The 17148-nt window shown below is 55.4% G+C and overlaps 4 protein-coding genes across 4 annotated transcripts; 2 read left to right on the forward strand and 2 right to left on the reverse strand.

Moving 5' to 3' along the window:
• Positions 1 to 504: 504 nt before the first annotated feature.
• UHO2_06308 (uncharacterized protein) lies at positions 505 to 7525 on the reverse strand (the record flags this gene model as incomplete). The annotated part of the gene is made up of 3 exons (XM_041556316.1): positions 505 to 2966; positions 3434 to 3604; positions 3685 to 7525. 3 exons carry the CDS (start codon positions 7523 to 7525, stop codon positions 505 to 507), a joined length of 6474 nt encoding a protein of 2157 aa, XP_041412250.1.
• A 673-nt stretch (positions 7526 to 8198) lies between these two features.
• On the forward strand, positions 8199 to 8689 carry UHO2_06309 (uncharacterized protein; the record flags this gene model as incomplete). Its single annotated transcript, XM_041556317.1, has 2 exons — positions 8199 to 8221; positions 8305 to 8689. 2 exons carry the CDS (start codon positions 8199 to 8201, stop codon positions 8687 to 8689), a joined length of 408 nt encoding a protein of 135 aa, XP_041412251.1.
• Positions 8690 to 8989: 300 nt separating this feature from the next.
• Positions 8990 to 12214, reverse strand: UHO2_06310 (uncharacterized protein; the record flags this gene model as incomplete). Its single annotated transcript, XM_041556318.1, has 1 exon — positions 8990 to 12214. The coding sequence occupies one exon, from the start codon at positions 12212 to 12214 to the stop codon at positions 8990 to 8992; it is 3225 nt and encodes a 1074-aa protein (XP_041412252.1).
• A 712-nt stretch (positions 12215 to 12926) lies between these two features.
• UHO2_06311 (uncharacterized protein) lies at positions 12927 to 17105 on the forward strand (the record flags this gene model as incomplete). Its single annotated transcript, XM_041556319.1, has 3 exons — positions 12927 to 13810; positions 13919 to 16481; positions 16539 to 17105. 3 exons carry the CDS (start codon positions 12927 to 12929, stop codon positions 17103 to 17105), a joined length of 4014 nt encoding a protein of 1337 aa, XP_041412253.1.
• Positions 17106 to 17148: the final 43 nt, after the last annotated feature.

Here is a 17148-nt window from a genome sequence, read left to right on the forward strand (position 1 = left end):
ACGAGCCACAAAGACTTCCCGTTGCGAGACAGATTCACTGGAGAAGTCCTGTTCACTTCCAGCTCATGGATCGAGGTCTTCCATAGCACAGAATGCTGTTGGCGACCGTGTGGACGAAAAGCTTTCACAATGTCCGGCTCAACAATGCTGCGTGACACGACGAGCCTGGTGACCTGCTTCTGTCAGTTGTTGCCGCTCTGCTTCTCGTCCAACGCGATTTGTGAGGTGCTTTTGTTATGTGTGTCTACCCTCCTTGGTTCCGCTTGAGTTTGCTCGGACTCAATTGTATCGCAGATCGCATAGATTGCTTGGTGTTCCATCTCACAACGGACCTCGATTTGCGTACCATCGATTCCACGGACGCTCTGTGCTACTGTCAACTATTTGTCCACCCTCCGTCTCACATCCTCAGTCGCAACACCGCAAACACACACATTCGGCACACACTCGAACTCGAACACTTGCAACGAAATGTCCATTTCCTCGACAATACGTAATCCAATCTCAGACCTTTGCACTCGGTGCTTCAGCGCGAGCACCGTTAATACTCCTGATCCAAGCTTGCGCGCTCCTAGGATTGACCGCTCTGAGCTTGAGCGTGTCGTCCGCAACAGAAGGCATCGAATGGATGACGTTGAACGCATCAGCATGCTTTGAGCTCTTCTTTGCTCCTTGAGCTTTTACCACATTGACTGGAATTGGCATTCGGTAGAGACTGCTATCCTGAGCATGAAGCACCAGGAGCAAGTCTGTGGTGAGTACCAGTCGAAGTTTGCGACCCGACTTGCACTTGGATACCATCTCATCACGGAGGACCCTTCGATGACGCTTCACGTTGGGCTGTGAAGGATCAGTGAACGGCTTGGTGAGATCAAGTCTTGCTTCTTCGCCAAGCCAGAGGTTCTCGGAGAGCTTGGAGAGAGCTGTTGCATCCTCGTTATCGCGGATAGCTTCGTTGGTCTTGGCAAGGATGCTTTCGGATGTCTCCTTTGCTGCTTTGATCTGGGTGTAGTCCGCCTGATCTTCCGGTGTGTAGCGGAGAATCTGACTAAGCAGCAGGGGGTATCGCGTGAGCCTCTGCATGGGCGTGAGGAGGAAGTGGCTGAGGTCCAGGCCTCGAGCAGCAGGATGGTTACTACGGAGGTTCATCAAGTGGATGTCCACGCGGGTGTCTCGCTTCCGCTCAGCCTCGAGGATCTCACTTGCGTTCTGCTGGTTGACGCAGTAAGGCAAATAGACGCTCATTGCTGGCATGTGGCGCTTCAAAATGTCACCAATGGTGGTGACAAAGAGGCGGTCCTCCTTCTGCCTCGCCTCCAGATCTGAGAGGTACGTCACGGCGGTGAAAAGAACGCTCTCGATGTTGGCGAAGATGACGGTGCTCGCCTTCTCTGAGAGCATGCTCTGCATCGAGTTGAAGAAGACTTCAACGATGATTTGCAGATCGCGCACATGAGCTGTCTCAGTGGAGATAAGCTCGAAGATGGCCTCTTGCCTCTTCCGCTCCATGTCTGACAAGCCTGAAAGCAGCTCAGGACCAACAAGGCTGGACCAGGAAGGGGCGCCAGCTCGTGCTGCTTCTGACGGTTCTGTCGACTCTCCACCGAAACGTTGTGGCTCGCTGATTGAAGCAGGCTGCAGTAAGCCGCTAGACGGGCTAGCGGTGCCTATAGCAATGGGACCACTGACAATTCTGCTTCCAATGCCAGAGTCCTGACGCTGAGGTGCGGCGCCACTCCAAGCACTGCGATGGGACATGTTCTTGATTGTCGAAAGGAAGCCGGATGTGCGTGACGACTCGCCAGCTGCCGAGCTGGGCCTTGCAGGCGAGCTAGGGACAACAGGAGGTGGAGCCTTGGGTGGAACAGCGGCGTTCTTCGCTGCAGCTCCTGCAGCCGTAGCAGGCAAGATTGGCTGCAGCGAGACTTCCTTTGTAAGCTTGAGATAACGATCGTAGGCGTCCTCCATGCGGTCTTCGGGAGCGATGTCAGCTTGAGCAGTGGAGCCGGTGGCCGACTGAGCTGGGTCTCGTCCAGCATCGATTGGAACAGTTGGCAGGTCTCGACTTGGACGTTTGCGAGGTCGATGAGGCGGCTTACGACGCTGCGGTTCCTCTGGCTTCGATGGTCGCTTGGCGGTGCGTGGACGAGAGAGCATCATGAGCTCATCGATATTCTTATGTCTCTTTTGGCCCGGTGGTGGAGGTGGACGTCGTGAAGGTGTTGACGATTTGCCAGTATCAGCACTTCCGATAGCACGGGTCTCCCCCTCATTCACTTTTGACTCTGCCGATACCAACACGCCGGCAGCTTCGAGCACACGCAGTCGCTCGATAGTATGCTGACGGATCTCCTCGTCTGTGTGCGGAGTTACGTCCTCGTCTGCTCCTACTGCGACTGCGCCGCCGTCATCGTCATCGTCATCGTCATCGTCATCGTCATCGTCATCGCTCGAAGTCCAGCCAGTCGTCGAGTCAGTGTCCTCAGAGCTGTCTGCACCTGCAAAATCATCTTGAGCCGCTTGACCACTTGCTCCTGCGTCAATAGAGCCAAGCGCATAGGCTACAGCTTCCATCTTGGACACTTCGATCGCCTTTTGCATCTGTCGGTCCTCGCGCAAACGGTCTACCTCTCTATCGCGCTGTTCCTTCTGCGATGCTTCCAGTGCAGTGGCAAGCTGGGCTTCTTCGTCGGCGTCAGCGTCGGCCGTTCTTGATGTAGGTGGCTGAACATTGACAGTGGACGAGCTGAGACTTCGACTCTCTTCGTCGACGATGACCCAATCAGCGCTTTTCGGTTGCGTGTCAGCGCGGGACAGTGCTGTTCTGCTTTCGTGGGCAGAGTCTTGCGAGTGGGCATGAACTAGAACGCCGGATCCACCATCGCTGTCATCGTTCGGGTGAAGTGACGTTCGGGCTGGAGGTGTTCGCGATACCGTCTTGCCTACATCGGTCTCTGGAATCTCTGCTTACGCAGTTGGAAACGACGAAAGGAACACAAGATAGAGTCTCAGTATTATGATCTTCGAGTTCCACCGCCTTCTCATCTGCTCGCCTCGAAGCGGACCAAATCGTCTCCTTCTGCGAACACTGCTCTCAACGCGGATGCTTCATCCACCTGCACAAGCACAAGAACCCAATCTCTCTCAGGGAGAGGACGAGGGTCAGGCAAGGCAGGGGCCCAGGATCACATGGAACCCCCAACCTAGCCGCCCTCCCTCTCGGCCTACCGGCCTTGTACGCATACGAGGCCAAAGGCACGAGGCGAATGCGTCACGGTATGGAATTCTATTCATATTGACCCTGGGACACATCTGCGAGTGCTTGTGTGACAGGGTAGGATGGAGATACAGAGATAGACGGGATGGGAGACGAAGAAAGGGCAGATGCAGGAGGCGAGTCGGAGGAGATGATTCGAAAGGAGACATTACTAACCAGAAAGCTCCAGGTATGTGGCGGGGGCAACAAGGATTTTGGGACCGCCAACGTCGACCCGCCACCAGTTAGCGTCCTCCTGGTCGATGACAAGGAGCTCGTCACCTTCAGAGAAGGTAGCCTCTTCTGCAGAAGCTCCCGAGTAGTCGTAGAGGGCCTTTGCCTTGGCATCTGTTGATTGTGAGACAAGGAAAGAGGATTAAGAGTCAGTATGAGACGTTTTCAGAGCGTGTCTCGTAAATTGCACTTACGCATTTCGATCGGCTCAACGTATGAGCGAGGAAAAAATCCCTTCTTGCTGCCGCTTGCCAGCGAACCGTACCACCAGTCGCTGCTGGTATCCTTGGGCGGGTGTACCGACAAAATGTCGTTCTCCTCAAAGGTGAGATCCTCATCTCGCTGTCCAGAGTAGCCGTACAAGGTGCGGACACGCACAGTGTGCGAGAGGTCAAAGCCCTCGACCTCATCCTGGCTCGAGGTAGCGTGACCGTTAGCAGGCTTGCGAGCTGGGTCGAGATCTTCAGGTCCTTCGTCCTCATCCGGGCTGTCCTCCTCCGCTTCCTCACGGACCGAGGGCTCATCGGGAACAAAGGCTGCCTTGGTGTTAGCCTGGTCGTTGGCGAGGCTGTTGGCCCAGTCAACGCTCTGTCGATTCGGGTTGCCGGCTGCAAAGTCACCGGCATCAGCACCAGCGTCAAAGGATCCGGGCATGGGGGGTGCAGGAGGTGCTGGCGGAGGAGGGGGAGGTACAGAGCCATCAGCACCAACGTCGGTAGAGCGCTCGGCGACGGCAGATGATGGTTCCGGAGCCGCAGGTGGACTAGGAGGCGGAACGTATGACTGCACGGGTGGAGTTGCATCGCCGATTACGCTTCCGGTGACAAGAGGCTTGGAGCGGTCAACAGTCTGAGCCTTCTTGAGACTGAGGCCGCCTTGAATTTGGCCAAGCAAAGCGCCACGGTCAACAGGTCCGGATGCGGGCTTGATGACAGGAGCAACGGGAGCGGCAGGGGCGGCAGGAGCAGGAGGTGCAGCGGGAGCAGCGGGAGGCGCAGGAGGAGCAGCAGAAGCGGAGGCTGGCGGAGTCGATCGACCACTGCTAGGGATCAAGTTGCTAAACAAGGCCTGAGCGAGGTTCTGGCGAGTGGCACGAGTGCTGGAGCCAGGACCGTCAGCGTCATCATCGTCCTCCTCCTTGTCGGATTCTTCCCAGTCGTCGTCATCGTGCTTGGGTGCTGTGTGGATGGTGCGCGAAGTGGAAGTAGGGGTAGCACCGGTAGGCTGAGCCGAGACCGGTGGCGTGGCACGAGTAGCGGGAGGAAGGTTCGGGTCGGCAGATGACTGCTGCCCTTGCTGCGATCGGAAGAAGGGGTTGGTGCCTCCGCCCGGTGTCGAAGCGGCAGGAGCGGGTGGTGCCGTTGAAGATGGACTGGCGGCAGCAGCACCTCCGGCACCTTGTTGCATGCGGTGGAAGGGGTTTGTGCTGGATCCTCCGCTTGGGCTTGGCCGAGGCGGAGCAGATGGTGCTTCGAGAGTAGGAGGAGCGAGCGAGGTGGGAGGTGCAGGTGCGGGGGCAGAAGTAGGAGCACCGCGCGATCGGGAAGGAGGGGGCGGGGGCGGGGCAGCCGACTTTCCAAACTTGCGAGAAGGATGAGGAAGCGCCGACGATGAAGACTTTGCTCCGCTGCTGAACATGTTCTGGCGCTCCTTGAAAGCTTCCTCCTGTCTTCGAGCTTCTTCCTCTTGCTCTTCGAGCTTCTTGAGTCGAGCCTCACGTTCAGCCTTCTCCTTGGCGAGCACTTCCTCGCGTCGTCGGATCATGTCTTCCTGGTCATTGATCTGCTCCTTGGCAGCTTGGACGATAGGAGCGGGAGGAGGGTTGTCGCCCTTTTCGGCCTCCTTGATCTCTTTCTTGACGGTGGCCAAGCTGGTCTTCTCTGTCTGAAGGCGTTGCTCTTCGAGGCGGGCTTTTCGGGCTTCTTCGCGTTCAGCGGCTTCCTGGTCAGCCTGAGCGCTCTTGGCAGCAGCTTCAGCCTGCTCATCTTTGAGTCTGTCCTCGACACTGGTGTCCACGGGAGTGGGCCCGGCAGGAGCGACGGCACCCAGCATGCGCATACGCTCCTGAACACGTCGCTGAGCCTCGGAGCGGATCCAAGCAGCACGCTCCTCCGGGGTCATGTTCTTGGGAGGACCTGAGCTGGGAGCGGGAGTCGAAGGTGCGGGAGAGGGAGCAGCAGATTTGACTGGCTCGGCTGGTGGAGGGGGAGGGGGTGCAGACGAAGACGAAGGAGCTGATCGACCACTATCGCGATCTCTGTCATCGTCTCGACGACGGTAGCTATCACGATCATCGTATCGGTCATTGTTGCGCCTGTCGCTGTCGCGCTCAAAGGTGCTACGGAGGTACTCGCCATCGCCAAGAGCCGAAGCCGAACGACTGCTGCCCCGATGGTCACCACGAAGGTGGTCACGGTCGTCTGACCCCGAGGAGTATTGGCTGTAAGGATCGTTGCGACGGTCACGCTCGCGGCTTTCGCCGAGCTTGCGATCGCGCTGTCGGCTCTCCTTAGCCTCAATACGCTTTTCCAGCTGGGGGAGGCGCTCATGCATGAGATGCATGAGTTCACGTTCGGCTTTGCGACGGAGGTCTGCCGAGTCTCGACCGCCACGTCGGTTGTAGTACTCAATGTCGTCCTGAATGCGTCGGATGCGGTAACGAAGGTCGTCCATCTCGCGTTCGAGTTCGCGATCCTCATCATCGTCGGCGCCTTGCTTGTCGAGCATCTTCTGTGTGTTCTCGAGCTGACGCTTCATCTCGCTGAGGTCGTCAGTGGCGCTCTGACCCTCATAGCGGACAGTCTTGCGGTCAAGGTGACGACTGCTGCTCTTGTAGCCGGGGACGTCGGCATCATCGTGCTTGTAGGCGGTGGCATCCTTTTTGGGAGCGACAGGGTTCTCATGGAAGGAGCGTGTCTTGGCGTAGGAGGCGCCGCTGTTGGAACCAGCCTCGGGGATGTTGAGGCCGGTGCTGTGTCGCACATTGGTGTCTTTCTTCAGAAGGTCCTTGAGGAAGTCGACCGAGTCGTTGAGGTCCTTGGCCGAAGGGGGGATGAGCTCGGAAGGCAAGGTCTCTGGCACCTCATTACCGTTGAGGGCTCGGTAGATGAGACCCATGGCTACGTGGAACTCGTTGACGTTGAGCTTACCACGGTTGCTTGTGTCGGCCAGATGCCAGATCTGCATGAGCTTCTCAGTCTCGAGACCACTCTGGCCGAAAACCTCTCGTGCAACATCACCGCTGATGAAGCCAGTACCTTGAGCATCCCAAGCACGGAAGATAGAATCGTAGCTCTTGCGCTCTTCCTTGCTAAGAGCCCAAGGGATCTTTGGCTCTTTCAAGCCCTGCTGCTGCTGACTGAGGTTTTGGATTTGCGACTGGAAGTTGGAAGGCTGCATGCTGGCTTGACTGAAGTTCATGTTGCTGGCCATGGGTGCACCAGAGAAAGGCTGAGAGGCAGGCAAGAATTGTGCGCTCATGAGCTGCATCCGAGGATCACGGATGAGCATACCGGTCATCTGAGGCATGAGACCAGTCTGCTGCATCTGAAGTCCTCCAGCGCCCATTCCGTCGCCCATTCCGCCGCCCATTCCACCGCCCATTCCACCGCCCATTCCACCCATGTAGCCGGTCTGCTGAGGTTGAAGACCGCCCATGTATCCTGTTTGCTGAGGCTGAAGACCACCGGCCATGCCCATGCCCATGCCCATGCCCATGCCCATGCCCGTGGGACCGGGAGAGAGGAAATTGGAATTGCCTTGAGGTCGGATGGATTGCATCGCCATGCCGGCCATCATACCCGTTTGTTGAGGAGCGAGGCCTTGTGGTTGTTGGTGCTGTTGCTGTTGCTGTTGGTAGCCGAAATCGGTCTGCATGGGACGCTGGAACTGCGAGATGCCAGGATAGCCGGTCTGCTGCGGCTGAAGGAAGCCACTGCCTTGCTGCTGCGGCTGTTGTGGGTAACCGGTCATTTGGGGCTGCATCGGCTGCTGCTGTGGACGGCCCCAGCCTTGGCCCTGCATGTTGTTATACATGATGGGCGGAAGGGAAGAGTGCAGCGTTCGGGACCGATCGCTATGTGTGGAGAAAGATCGTGTTGACCAAGTGAAAAACGGCCTTGATGCTCGTCTTTTGAGAAGAGGTGAAAGGGTACGATCAAATTCGGAAGGGACGGTGGGAAGTGCTAATCTCCGTGTTAGAACGGAGAGGGTGAGGAAAGAAGGACGGAAGAATGGATGGGAAAGGTAAATGCGTGTGATGGGGAACAAAGGAAGGATGTCAGCGTTGGGAGAGCAAGTGCCGATCTCAGGGTCGAACAGCAATGGCGGCACAGCCTTGCTCGAATGGTCTGTGCTTGTCTGCTTGTGTGTCTCGAGCCAAGGCTCCAGGCTGCAAGAACACCTCAGCTCGCAGACACGGCCGAGTCAGTTTCAGGCTTGGGAATTGATTTTCCTCCAAATTTGTACTTCTCTCCAAGTAGAGCTTTCCGAGCTTGCCAAGAAGTGTATTCACGACCTAGCCTTGCAAGCCTCCTTTGAACCGGAAGCAACAACAATCGCGATTGCAAGAAAGTTTTGCTCCCGATCCATCGATCCTCCACACTCACAATCCATCACGATTCTTGTCCGACATGTTTCGACCTTCTCAACACCGTTGACAACGGCTTTGTTTAGCGAGCAGACCCCGTTCTGCACAGACACATTCACAATGCCAGCATACCTCGTAGGAAGGTGCGTCTTCATGAAGGTGCCCCCACTCCTTGCAATACCAACGTGCTCGGATACTGACGTTTTCTTTCTCCTCAATCTATCAGGCTATTCGACCCAATCCTCGGTCTCGCCACAGGGGTGATGGCCTACTTCCTCTGGGAGAACGACGGACGCAACGCACATGAGCGCCCAGAAGGTCGTTCGCTTCCGGAGCTCGTTCGACGCCGACTAGCCAACCAGCCTGCTCCTGCTGAGCTTTACCGCGGCCCAGCGGCAACCCAACGATCAATCTTCCACATCCCTTCAGCATCACAAATGGCTCCTACAGCAACAGAGGCAAAGGATGGCAGCCGATCAACATCACAAATCATCGAGGATGCTAAGAATCGAGCCACACAGAATCAAGGAGAGCGTCAATCGGATCTTGGAGCATTGAGAATCGCTGTTGCGGACGAGTGGAACCAGTCGAACACCTCGCAAGGCTCTTGAAGATTACTCTCACAGATCATCTCAATTCCATGACCTTGTACACTAGAACTCTTTCCAATCTTGTCATGAACGTTTCAAAACACGATCCAAGTCACGGACAGCATAAGCTTGAACAACAGCTAAGATGGCGAATTGATGTTGAAGAATTATGCAAAGGATGCATAGAAGTACATGGATGATACCAAGGGATGCGGATGTAATGCCAAGCCGCATGTGAAAATCAGAGCAACATCGAGGTGTGCTATGGAACGATGATGGTGTTGAAACATTGCAGAATGATGTGGCTGAGGTGGACGTTGATCAGGCCTGTGCTGCTCGCTGCGAATCGGCCGTCTCTTGATCGGCATGTCGACCGTCTTTGGCAACACCCTGGCGACGACACATGGGACAAGTGTTGGAAGACTTTGACATCCATTTGTCGACGCAGAGAGTGTGGAAAGCATGCTTGCAAGCCATGATGCGGCATTCGTCGTCATCCTTCCAGTCTTCCAGACAGACCAAGCAGCGCTCTGCCATGTTTTCGGTAATGTCACCGGATCGAACCAAAGCAGCCACCTCGGAGCCTTTGATCTTGCGAAGCTCGCTTGCGTCAATCTCTTGTTGTGTCACCGTGCTGGGCTTGTGCTGCATTGCCTGCATGGTGCTCAGCAGGTCCATTAGTATCATCAAATCACGACCTGCTGTGGCTGGGTTCGAGGTCAGCAGAGGGTGATTGGGTGGGTAGCGGCCGCCAGAGACGAAAAGCATGAAACGCGATGCAGGCAGCTCTTGGCCATTTGTATCTGCTGCTTCTCCATCCGAAGGTGCCGAAGGTGCTGAAGCGGAAGCTGCAGTGGTGGGAGCAGCTTGGGCGCCCTCTGATTGAGCTCGCTGACGGAACGTTGAGGTTGTCGGTCGATCAGAACCTAGTGTGGTGGGTTGCCAAGTCTGTTGACGCGAACCATTGAACTCCCGTCCGGGACCTGCAGCTCTTGCGCCAAGCATCTCCTCGCCGAAACGCTCAGTGACGTTGAGACTGCGTACACCGACGACAATGCATGGGACCAGCTGCGATGGAGCAACAGGATCAAATCGGAAGAGACGGAAGAAAGAGAGATTGCCATTCTGAAAGTCTCGTTCACGCCTAGCCTGTGTCTCGCCGTCTACTCGCTCAGTGTTGGTCTGCGAAGAGTCGCGTGTCTCGTTGGGGCCCGAATTTGAAGTGTAGCCTTGCTGAGCCTGTGCATGCGAGGTTCCTGCGGTCGTAGTCGAGCTGGCCGTAGCAGTGGCCTCACCGCCTTCTCCGTCCAAAACCTCGGCTCCAGAGGTTGTGTCACGGTGCGTAGCGTGTTCAAAGTAGTTGGTTGTCTGAGCCTCAGATCGCTCCAATGGAACTTCGCTCGAGGGCCGCATCAGCTGTACAGCAGCCATCAGATCGCGCACCAGATGGTTGAGAAAGCTGCCGAAACTGCCCGGCACGCCGTCGGGTAGAACGCCATTTCGAACCTGACGCAGCGTGCCCGCAACATCATTGCTACCAAGCGGAAACTCTGATGACGGTGCGGCAGTGGAGCCAGAAGCTCGGCCCGCAGTTGTCCAACCATCTCGAGTGCTTTCGGAACTCGCCGGCGACGGACCGTCCGAACGGGAGCGACCGGGCAGAAGGCGGCCTGGGTGCATGAATGTGCCGATGGTCGATCGAACAAGCCGAGAGAGGCTGCTTCGAGGCGAATTCTCTTGCCAAGACGTGGTCTGTGGTTGCGACGAGCTGAGACTCGAAGAGCGCGATCGAACGGCTTCTGACCAAGTTGCTCTGGTCGATGGCTCCTGAGCAGAATCAACCCGGCCTCGACGTTGCGAAGCGGCTTGGCGTTCTGCTGCACTGAGAAGATGAGCAATGATCTCTTGCTGCCTTGAGATCACTGTGTTGGCAGCGTCGGTGTCAGTGGCAGAAGCAGCGGTAGTGCCCGAGGGAGACGTTGGAGCGTCTTGGTTCGGCGGAACGGAGCTGAGGGTGGAACTACTGACTCGACGTGACAGAGCCGACAACCGGCGACGAAGGCCGTTGCCGAGACCTGCGACAGTACCCGCGCCGCTCTGCTGCAGTCCACTTGTGTCATCGCCTGAGCCGGAGGAAGCAGCTCTTTCGGTGCTGGGACGCGAACGCTGCCAATCACCGAGCCATCGCTCGTTGCGGTCGGTTGAAGTCTGATTCATGCGTCGTTCGAAAGGACGACGAAGACTGGTTTGAAGTAAAGAGGGATCCACATGGTGAGACTCGGACGTGTTGAGCAACGAGGCAGCAGTAGCTGCAGCTGCAATGCCCAAAATGCGGCTGAGCATGACTGCCTGCTCCTCCAGCGTCACAGCACCTCGCGTATCTTCGCCATCCGGTGTCAATCCGGCTGCATCGGGTCGTCTTGCAGAGCTACCGGCTGAGCTTTGCGACTCGCCGAATGCAGGTGGGACTGCGGTTGCTGCACTCGAACCCGCTTGCTGATCCGCCTCCTGTCTGGTAGCTGAAGTTGGTGCAGAATCGTCTGTGACAGAAGCAGCGCGGTTGGGAATAGTTCGAGCGACGAGTGCACCTTGGACCACCATGGAAGTACCGTTGATCATTTCCGGCTGCAAAGGAATACGGATGGCTTGTGATCTAGGGCCAGAAGGATCCTGCTGTTGCTGAGCCTGGGAGCCAGAGGCAGACGTCGTTCCGGTAGCAGGAGCGGCCGCAGCTTCAGCCGTCGACTGGGATGTTGTCGCCGAATCTGTCTGACTAGGGATGGCTGGGATGCCCGGTGGTGCATGGCCAGTCGCCATAGCTCCAAGCAAGGCAGCGATGGTCGCAGAGGCCATCGTTTGCGAGGGCAGAGCTGCTGTGTTCGGGGTAGTTGATGGAAGCGGGGCTGGCGCTGTGGTTAATTGATCTGTCGTCGATGGTGCAGATGCGGCGGCAACTGCGGGTGCTGCAGCGCCTAAGGCCTCGAGGATTTGTCGACGAGCACGCTCTCGCTCTTGGCGTAATGCATCAAGGTACGGAGGAGGCGTGGCGCCACTGTCGCCTTCGGAGGGCGAGGCGTTGCCTGACTGAATGGCATTGAATCTCTGCTGAAAATCGGACTGAGACGATGGTGCTGCTGTTGCGTTGTTTGCTGTGGCTTGTGGACCGGCTGTTGGTTGCAGAGAAGTTGAGGTTGCACTCGAGGAGGGTACCTCATCCACCTGCATCGCATCACTTGCTGCCGCTGTTGATTGGGCAACTGTGATGGCATCGCTGGTGACGCTGCTGCTGGAGGCCTGAGTCGTTCTGCGTCGTTGAGTCAGAGGCGGATCTTGATGTGTCAAAGCGGTCTGAGGATCAGGAGAGGCAGAACACCGACGTCGCTTGCGGCTTCCCCCATGAGGATGAGCATCAGCTACGCCCCTGTTCTCTGCGTTTGTAGACGAGGCTGCCGGCGAGGAAGATCTCGACTGGCCGGACGTACCCGGGTTGCGACGAGCGCGCCTCTGCTGGGAATCGCGCTGTAGACGAGACTGCGCATGCCCCATGGTGACAGTCTGCAACCACTAGGACTGCTGAAACCTTGGGTGCTGAAAGTATCAACCGACGTCCAGCTCTAGTTCGGGTTCGGGTTCGAGAGCACACCTAGGTCGAAGTCGTCATGAAAACGCAATCAGAGAGATACGGATGTGCGCTTTAGTAAAGTGTGTTGCGTTGGCTTCGGCTTTCGTATCAAGCAGACTTCTGTACTCGATGGTGAAGGGTAGGTTCGATGACAGCGATGCTGAATGCTTGTCGAATATCGTTGGTTTCAAAGTAACCTTGGTCGCCTTTGCAGTGACGAGAGTAGACCAGAGGCTGTGGTACGTCGATGTTGAGATGCAAGGCTTGAGCGGATGGCCGGATTGCTGTGTCGTGGATACGGTGGTGACGGTTGTGGAGCCAAAGGGATGCTAGCGTACTCGAAGGCCGTTGGGATGACAGATGACGAGAGCATGTTGCGTGTGATTCGTCGATTTGTGACTGTGACTGTGGCTGTGGCTGTGGCTGTGGCTGTGAGTTGAGGGAGATGCGACGAAGCAGGGATCCCGGCCGGGATAAAACTCCCAACGTAGCCCTGCACGCGCACACGAGCTACAAAGACTTTGAAACGCCCGGACTCGAGCTTGTAGTTAGACTATCATCATCTACGCAGAAAATCAGATTCCTCAACTGATTAAGAGTCTGAAGCTCAGCAGCTTCTAGCGCCTTGCCACCAGGATGCCACCAAGAGTAGATAGCATAGCGCTACTTGAATGCACCATGCAGATGATCAGGGAAACTCACACCAACTGGGATGAAGACCAAGTCTTGGAGCGCGCCTTCTCGCTAATGAACCTCCAACCCAACACCAACCAAGCGGAGAAGATCCCTAAGTCGGTGCTCAGCATCATCTCGCAAATCGTCAAGCTCAACAAGAACAACTGGGCCATCTGGGAGCTGATGTTCATGGACTGTATCCGCCCAATCAAGAATGCCAAGCGGATCCTCACTGAGGAGATTTCCAGTGGCCATACCGACTATGATGAGGAACTGGACAGCCACTTGCTGGGTCTCATCTTGTCCTCCTGTGACCACGGACCCACCAGCCGTATCAACACCTACACAGTGCAGGAGCAAGGTGAGGAGGAGCAGCTTGGCTCTACACTCTACAAGAAGCTCAAAGCTGCTCTCACAATAAACGACGAAGTTAAACTCTCCGCCATTCACGACTGGGTACATGAAGTCAAGCTAGCCCAGCGCAACATTGTCAACCTTGGTAAGGAGCTCGATCAAATCTGGAATGACGCAGCCAGGCTCGGCAGCCGCATGGACAAAAAGCTCAAGAAGTCTACCCTGTACCGCTGCGTCAAGGACGACTGGCTCTACACCCAGACAGTAGACTCCCTCAAAGCTGCTCAACCTGGTTGCAGCTATGAGTATGCCTATCATGCACTAGCTAAGAAGCACCAAGAAGCCAAGCTCTCAGGTCGTATCCGAGCCACGGCCAGAGTCGCGAGCAATAGAAGTTCAACAGGCCAAGCTGGCGAGCATAGGCAGATTCTTAACCAAGAGGGCTACAATAGGGGCAGGCGCGACCCCACAAACCCTAACGAACCGGCCAAGTGCTATAAGTGTAGGCAACCCGGGCACATTGCCATCAACTGCACCAACAGTCAGGAGCGAACTCCTACCCAGCAGGGATAGGGACTCGGGTGCACCTTCTTCATAAGCAACACTGGCAACCGCAACCAAGACAGTACGTGGATTCTCGACTCTGGAGCTACACATCACATGGTATGTGATGAGGGTAAGCTCATTGCCCCGACGCCGAAGCAAGGATCCGTAGATACTGCTGGACATGAACGATTGCGAGTACAGGCAATAGGCGATGCAACTCTGCGAGTAAGAGACGTTAAGATACCACTCACTGATGTACTTCATGTTCCCAACCTTAGCAAGAACCTATTGTCCATCCCAGCATTGACTGAAAATGGTGCACGTGTGATATTTGAAGAATCTGGAGCTACTATCCTCCAGCATGACGGGAGCATGGTCAAGAGCAAGACCAACCGGCGCAAGAAGAGATGGGAGGTTTACGGTGACTCCCTAGCAGCACAGCTCAATGATCCCCTAGAGGGCATTGATGCCACCACAACACCAGCAAAACCTGCAAGCCACACAACGAGCAAACTATGGCATGAACGATTCGGTCATCCTGGCAGGAACAAGACCAAGCAAATCCAGGCCCACTACTTAGGAAAAGAGACACAGCTTGGACATGATGCAAGGGACTGCAACTGTTGCAGCCAAGCAAAGCAAACACACGCAAGAATGACAAGTAGCAAAACAGAGCGAGCCCAGGCACCCCTGGAGCTGGTACACATTGACTTGATGACGGACCTGAAAGGTCATCCCAACTACCACCATGCACTGGTAGTTGTAGATGACTCGTCATCCTATGTATATGTGAAACCACTCCTCAGCAAGGCCGAAGCATTCCCCACTCTAAAGGCATGGATCAAGGCAGCAGAGATAGCAATGGACCACACACTAAAGTGCATCCGCAGTGACAACGGAACAGAGTGGTCCAGCTTTGGAGCAGAAGAATGGAAACGAGAAGCAGGGTTCAAATGGCAGAAAACCACACCATATGTCAGTGCCCAGAATGGGAGAGCAGAGCGCATGATCAGATCCCTTCAAGAAAAGATGTGTGCAATGCTTGTCCAGAGATCAGTACCAAAGGAGCTGTGGCCCTACGCCATCATGGCTGCAGGGCACACACTGAACTTGATGCCCTCTACCGAAGCAAATAGGATTCCATATGAGGACTTCCACTGCAAGTCGGCACATGGTTTGGCCAAGCAGCTGCATGTCTTTGGTTGCCTCGCTTGGGTCCACCTCCCCAGGAAGGATCATACTGGAAAGCATGGCGTAAGAGCAATCCCAGGAATCATGGTCGGCTACGATGACGAGCACAAGGGCTGGAAATTCTTCACCCCCAGCCACACCCCATCTATACGGTGGAGCAACTCAGCCACATTCCATGAAGCCAAAGGTTGGCATGATCGCCCCAGTGTGCAGAGCCCACTGCAGTTCGGTTTCGAGAGCCTCGAAGCAGAAGGTACTAGACCCGAGACAGATAGCGACAAGCCCAAATTGGAGGTGGAAGTACTCGACATGGAAGACCCACTTCCCAAGATACACACTGCACCACCCACTGACCCTACAGATGACAACAGGTCAGAGCTCGATGTTGAAGAGATAATTGGAGAAGCACACACAGCCACCCTGAACCTCACGCTGACCTTAAAGGAGGCACTTGCCAGCAATGATGCACAACAATGGCAGGAAGCCATATGCAAGGAGCTGGATGGACTTGAGGCAATGGGAACATGGGAGATTGTGGACGTTCCACCAAACACTAGACTTGTCGACTCCAAAATAGTCCTTCGGCTCAAATTGGATGCCAATGGCATACCTGTCCGGCACAAAGCGAGACTCGTCGCACAGGGCTTCACACAGCGGGAGGGTATCGACTTCAAAGAAACCTTTGCGCCTGTGGCACCGCTCAGTGCAATAAGAGCCCTGTTATCCTTGGTAGTGGAGCGCAACTGGGAAGTCCATCAGCTTGACATCACAATGGCTTACCTCAACTCCACGCTCAACCATGTGATCTACATGAAACCACCAGAAGGTGCCAAGGTGCCGAAAGGGAAAGCCTACCGAGTCATCAAGGGACTGTATGGCCTTAAACAGTCGGGACGGGAATGGAACATGGAGTTTGATAAGTTCCTGCAATGCTCAAACTTCCACAGGCTCGACTGCACACCATGCATCTACACCAGAGGAGAAGGGGATAACTTTGCAATAGTGGTCATCTATGTTGACGACACATTAATTATAGCTCCAACCCTAGAAACAGTAAGGCGTATCAAGGAGGAAATAGGCCAAAGATGGCGGATGGAGGATGGTGGCAGTGTCTCCCACTTCCTCGGGATTAAAATCACCAGGGATCGAGAAGCGAAAACCATGGACCTCGAGCAAACCAGTTATGTTAAGCAGCTTCTGGATGAACATTTGGACAAGCGCAGAAGGAAGTCTAGCGTACCACTCCAAGACATCCCAGTCCCAGAAACAGCAGCAAGCATAGCAGAACATAAGGAGTACCCACAGATCGTTGGCAAACTCCTGTGGCTGTCTAATGGAACACGTCCAGACATCAGCCAAGCCGTCGGCGTCCTTGCATGCTATATGACACAACCATCAAGGGAGCACTACAACGCCGCACAGAAAGTACTCCAATATTTGGACCACACATGAGATATCCACTTGCAATATGGCAGCAACAAGCAACAAGACTTTCTGATGGCGCACAGCGATGCAAACTGGGCAAGCAACGCTACAGCACAACGCAAAAGCTCATCTGGTTCAGTGGTGTTCGTGTGTGGTAACCTGGTAGCATGGAAATCAGCCCTACAGCGCTGCACTGCCTTATCGGCGGTGGAAGCAGAATTTGTAGCTGCGACAGAAGCCGCACGAGAGGTCCTGTTCTTCAAACACCTCTTCAAGGCCGTCGGAATTGATGTTGGTATCCCTACAATCTTTTCAGACAACACTGGCACCATCCAGGTTAGCAAGGACCCTGCGCAACACTGGAAGTTAAAGCACATTGACACCAAATACCACTTCATCAGAGACAACATGCAAGATGGAAAGGTCAGGATCAAGTACATTAACACTGCAGATAACTTGGCAGACCTCTTTACCAAACCAGTGGGAAAGACTATACTACAGCGCGCACGACAGGAACTGGGCCTAAAGGCCCAGCATGATGCAGTGGCCCAGCAGTCTCCTGCCTTGCCACTGAGGGATGCAGTTGAGGGAGATGTGACAAAGCAGGGATCCTGGCCGGGATAAAACTCCCAACGTAGCCCCGCGCGCGCATGCGAGCTACAAAGAC

Source organism: Ustilago hordei (assembly GCF_900519145.1).
Source record: "Ustilago hordei strain Uho2 genome assembly, contig: UHO2_contig_18, whole genome shotgun sequence".
NCBI classification, from domain to species: Eukaryota; Fungi; Basidiomycota; class Ustilaginomycetes; order Ustilaginales; family Ustilaginaceae; genus Ustilago; species Ustilago hordei.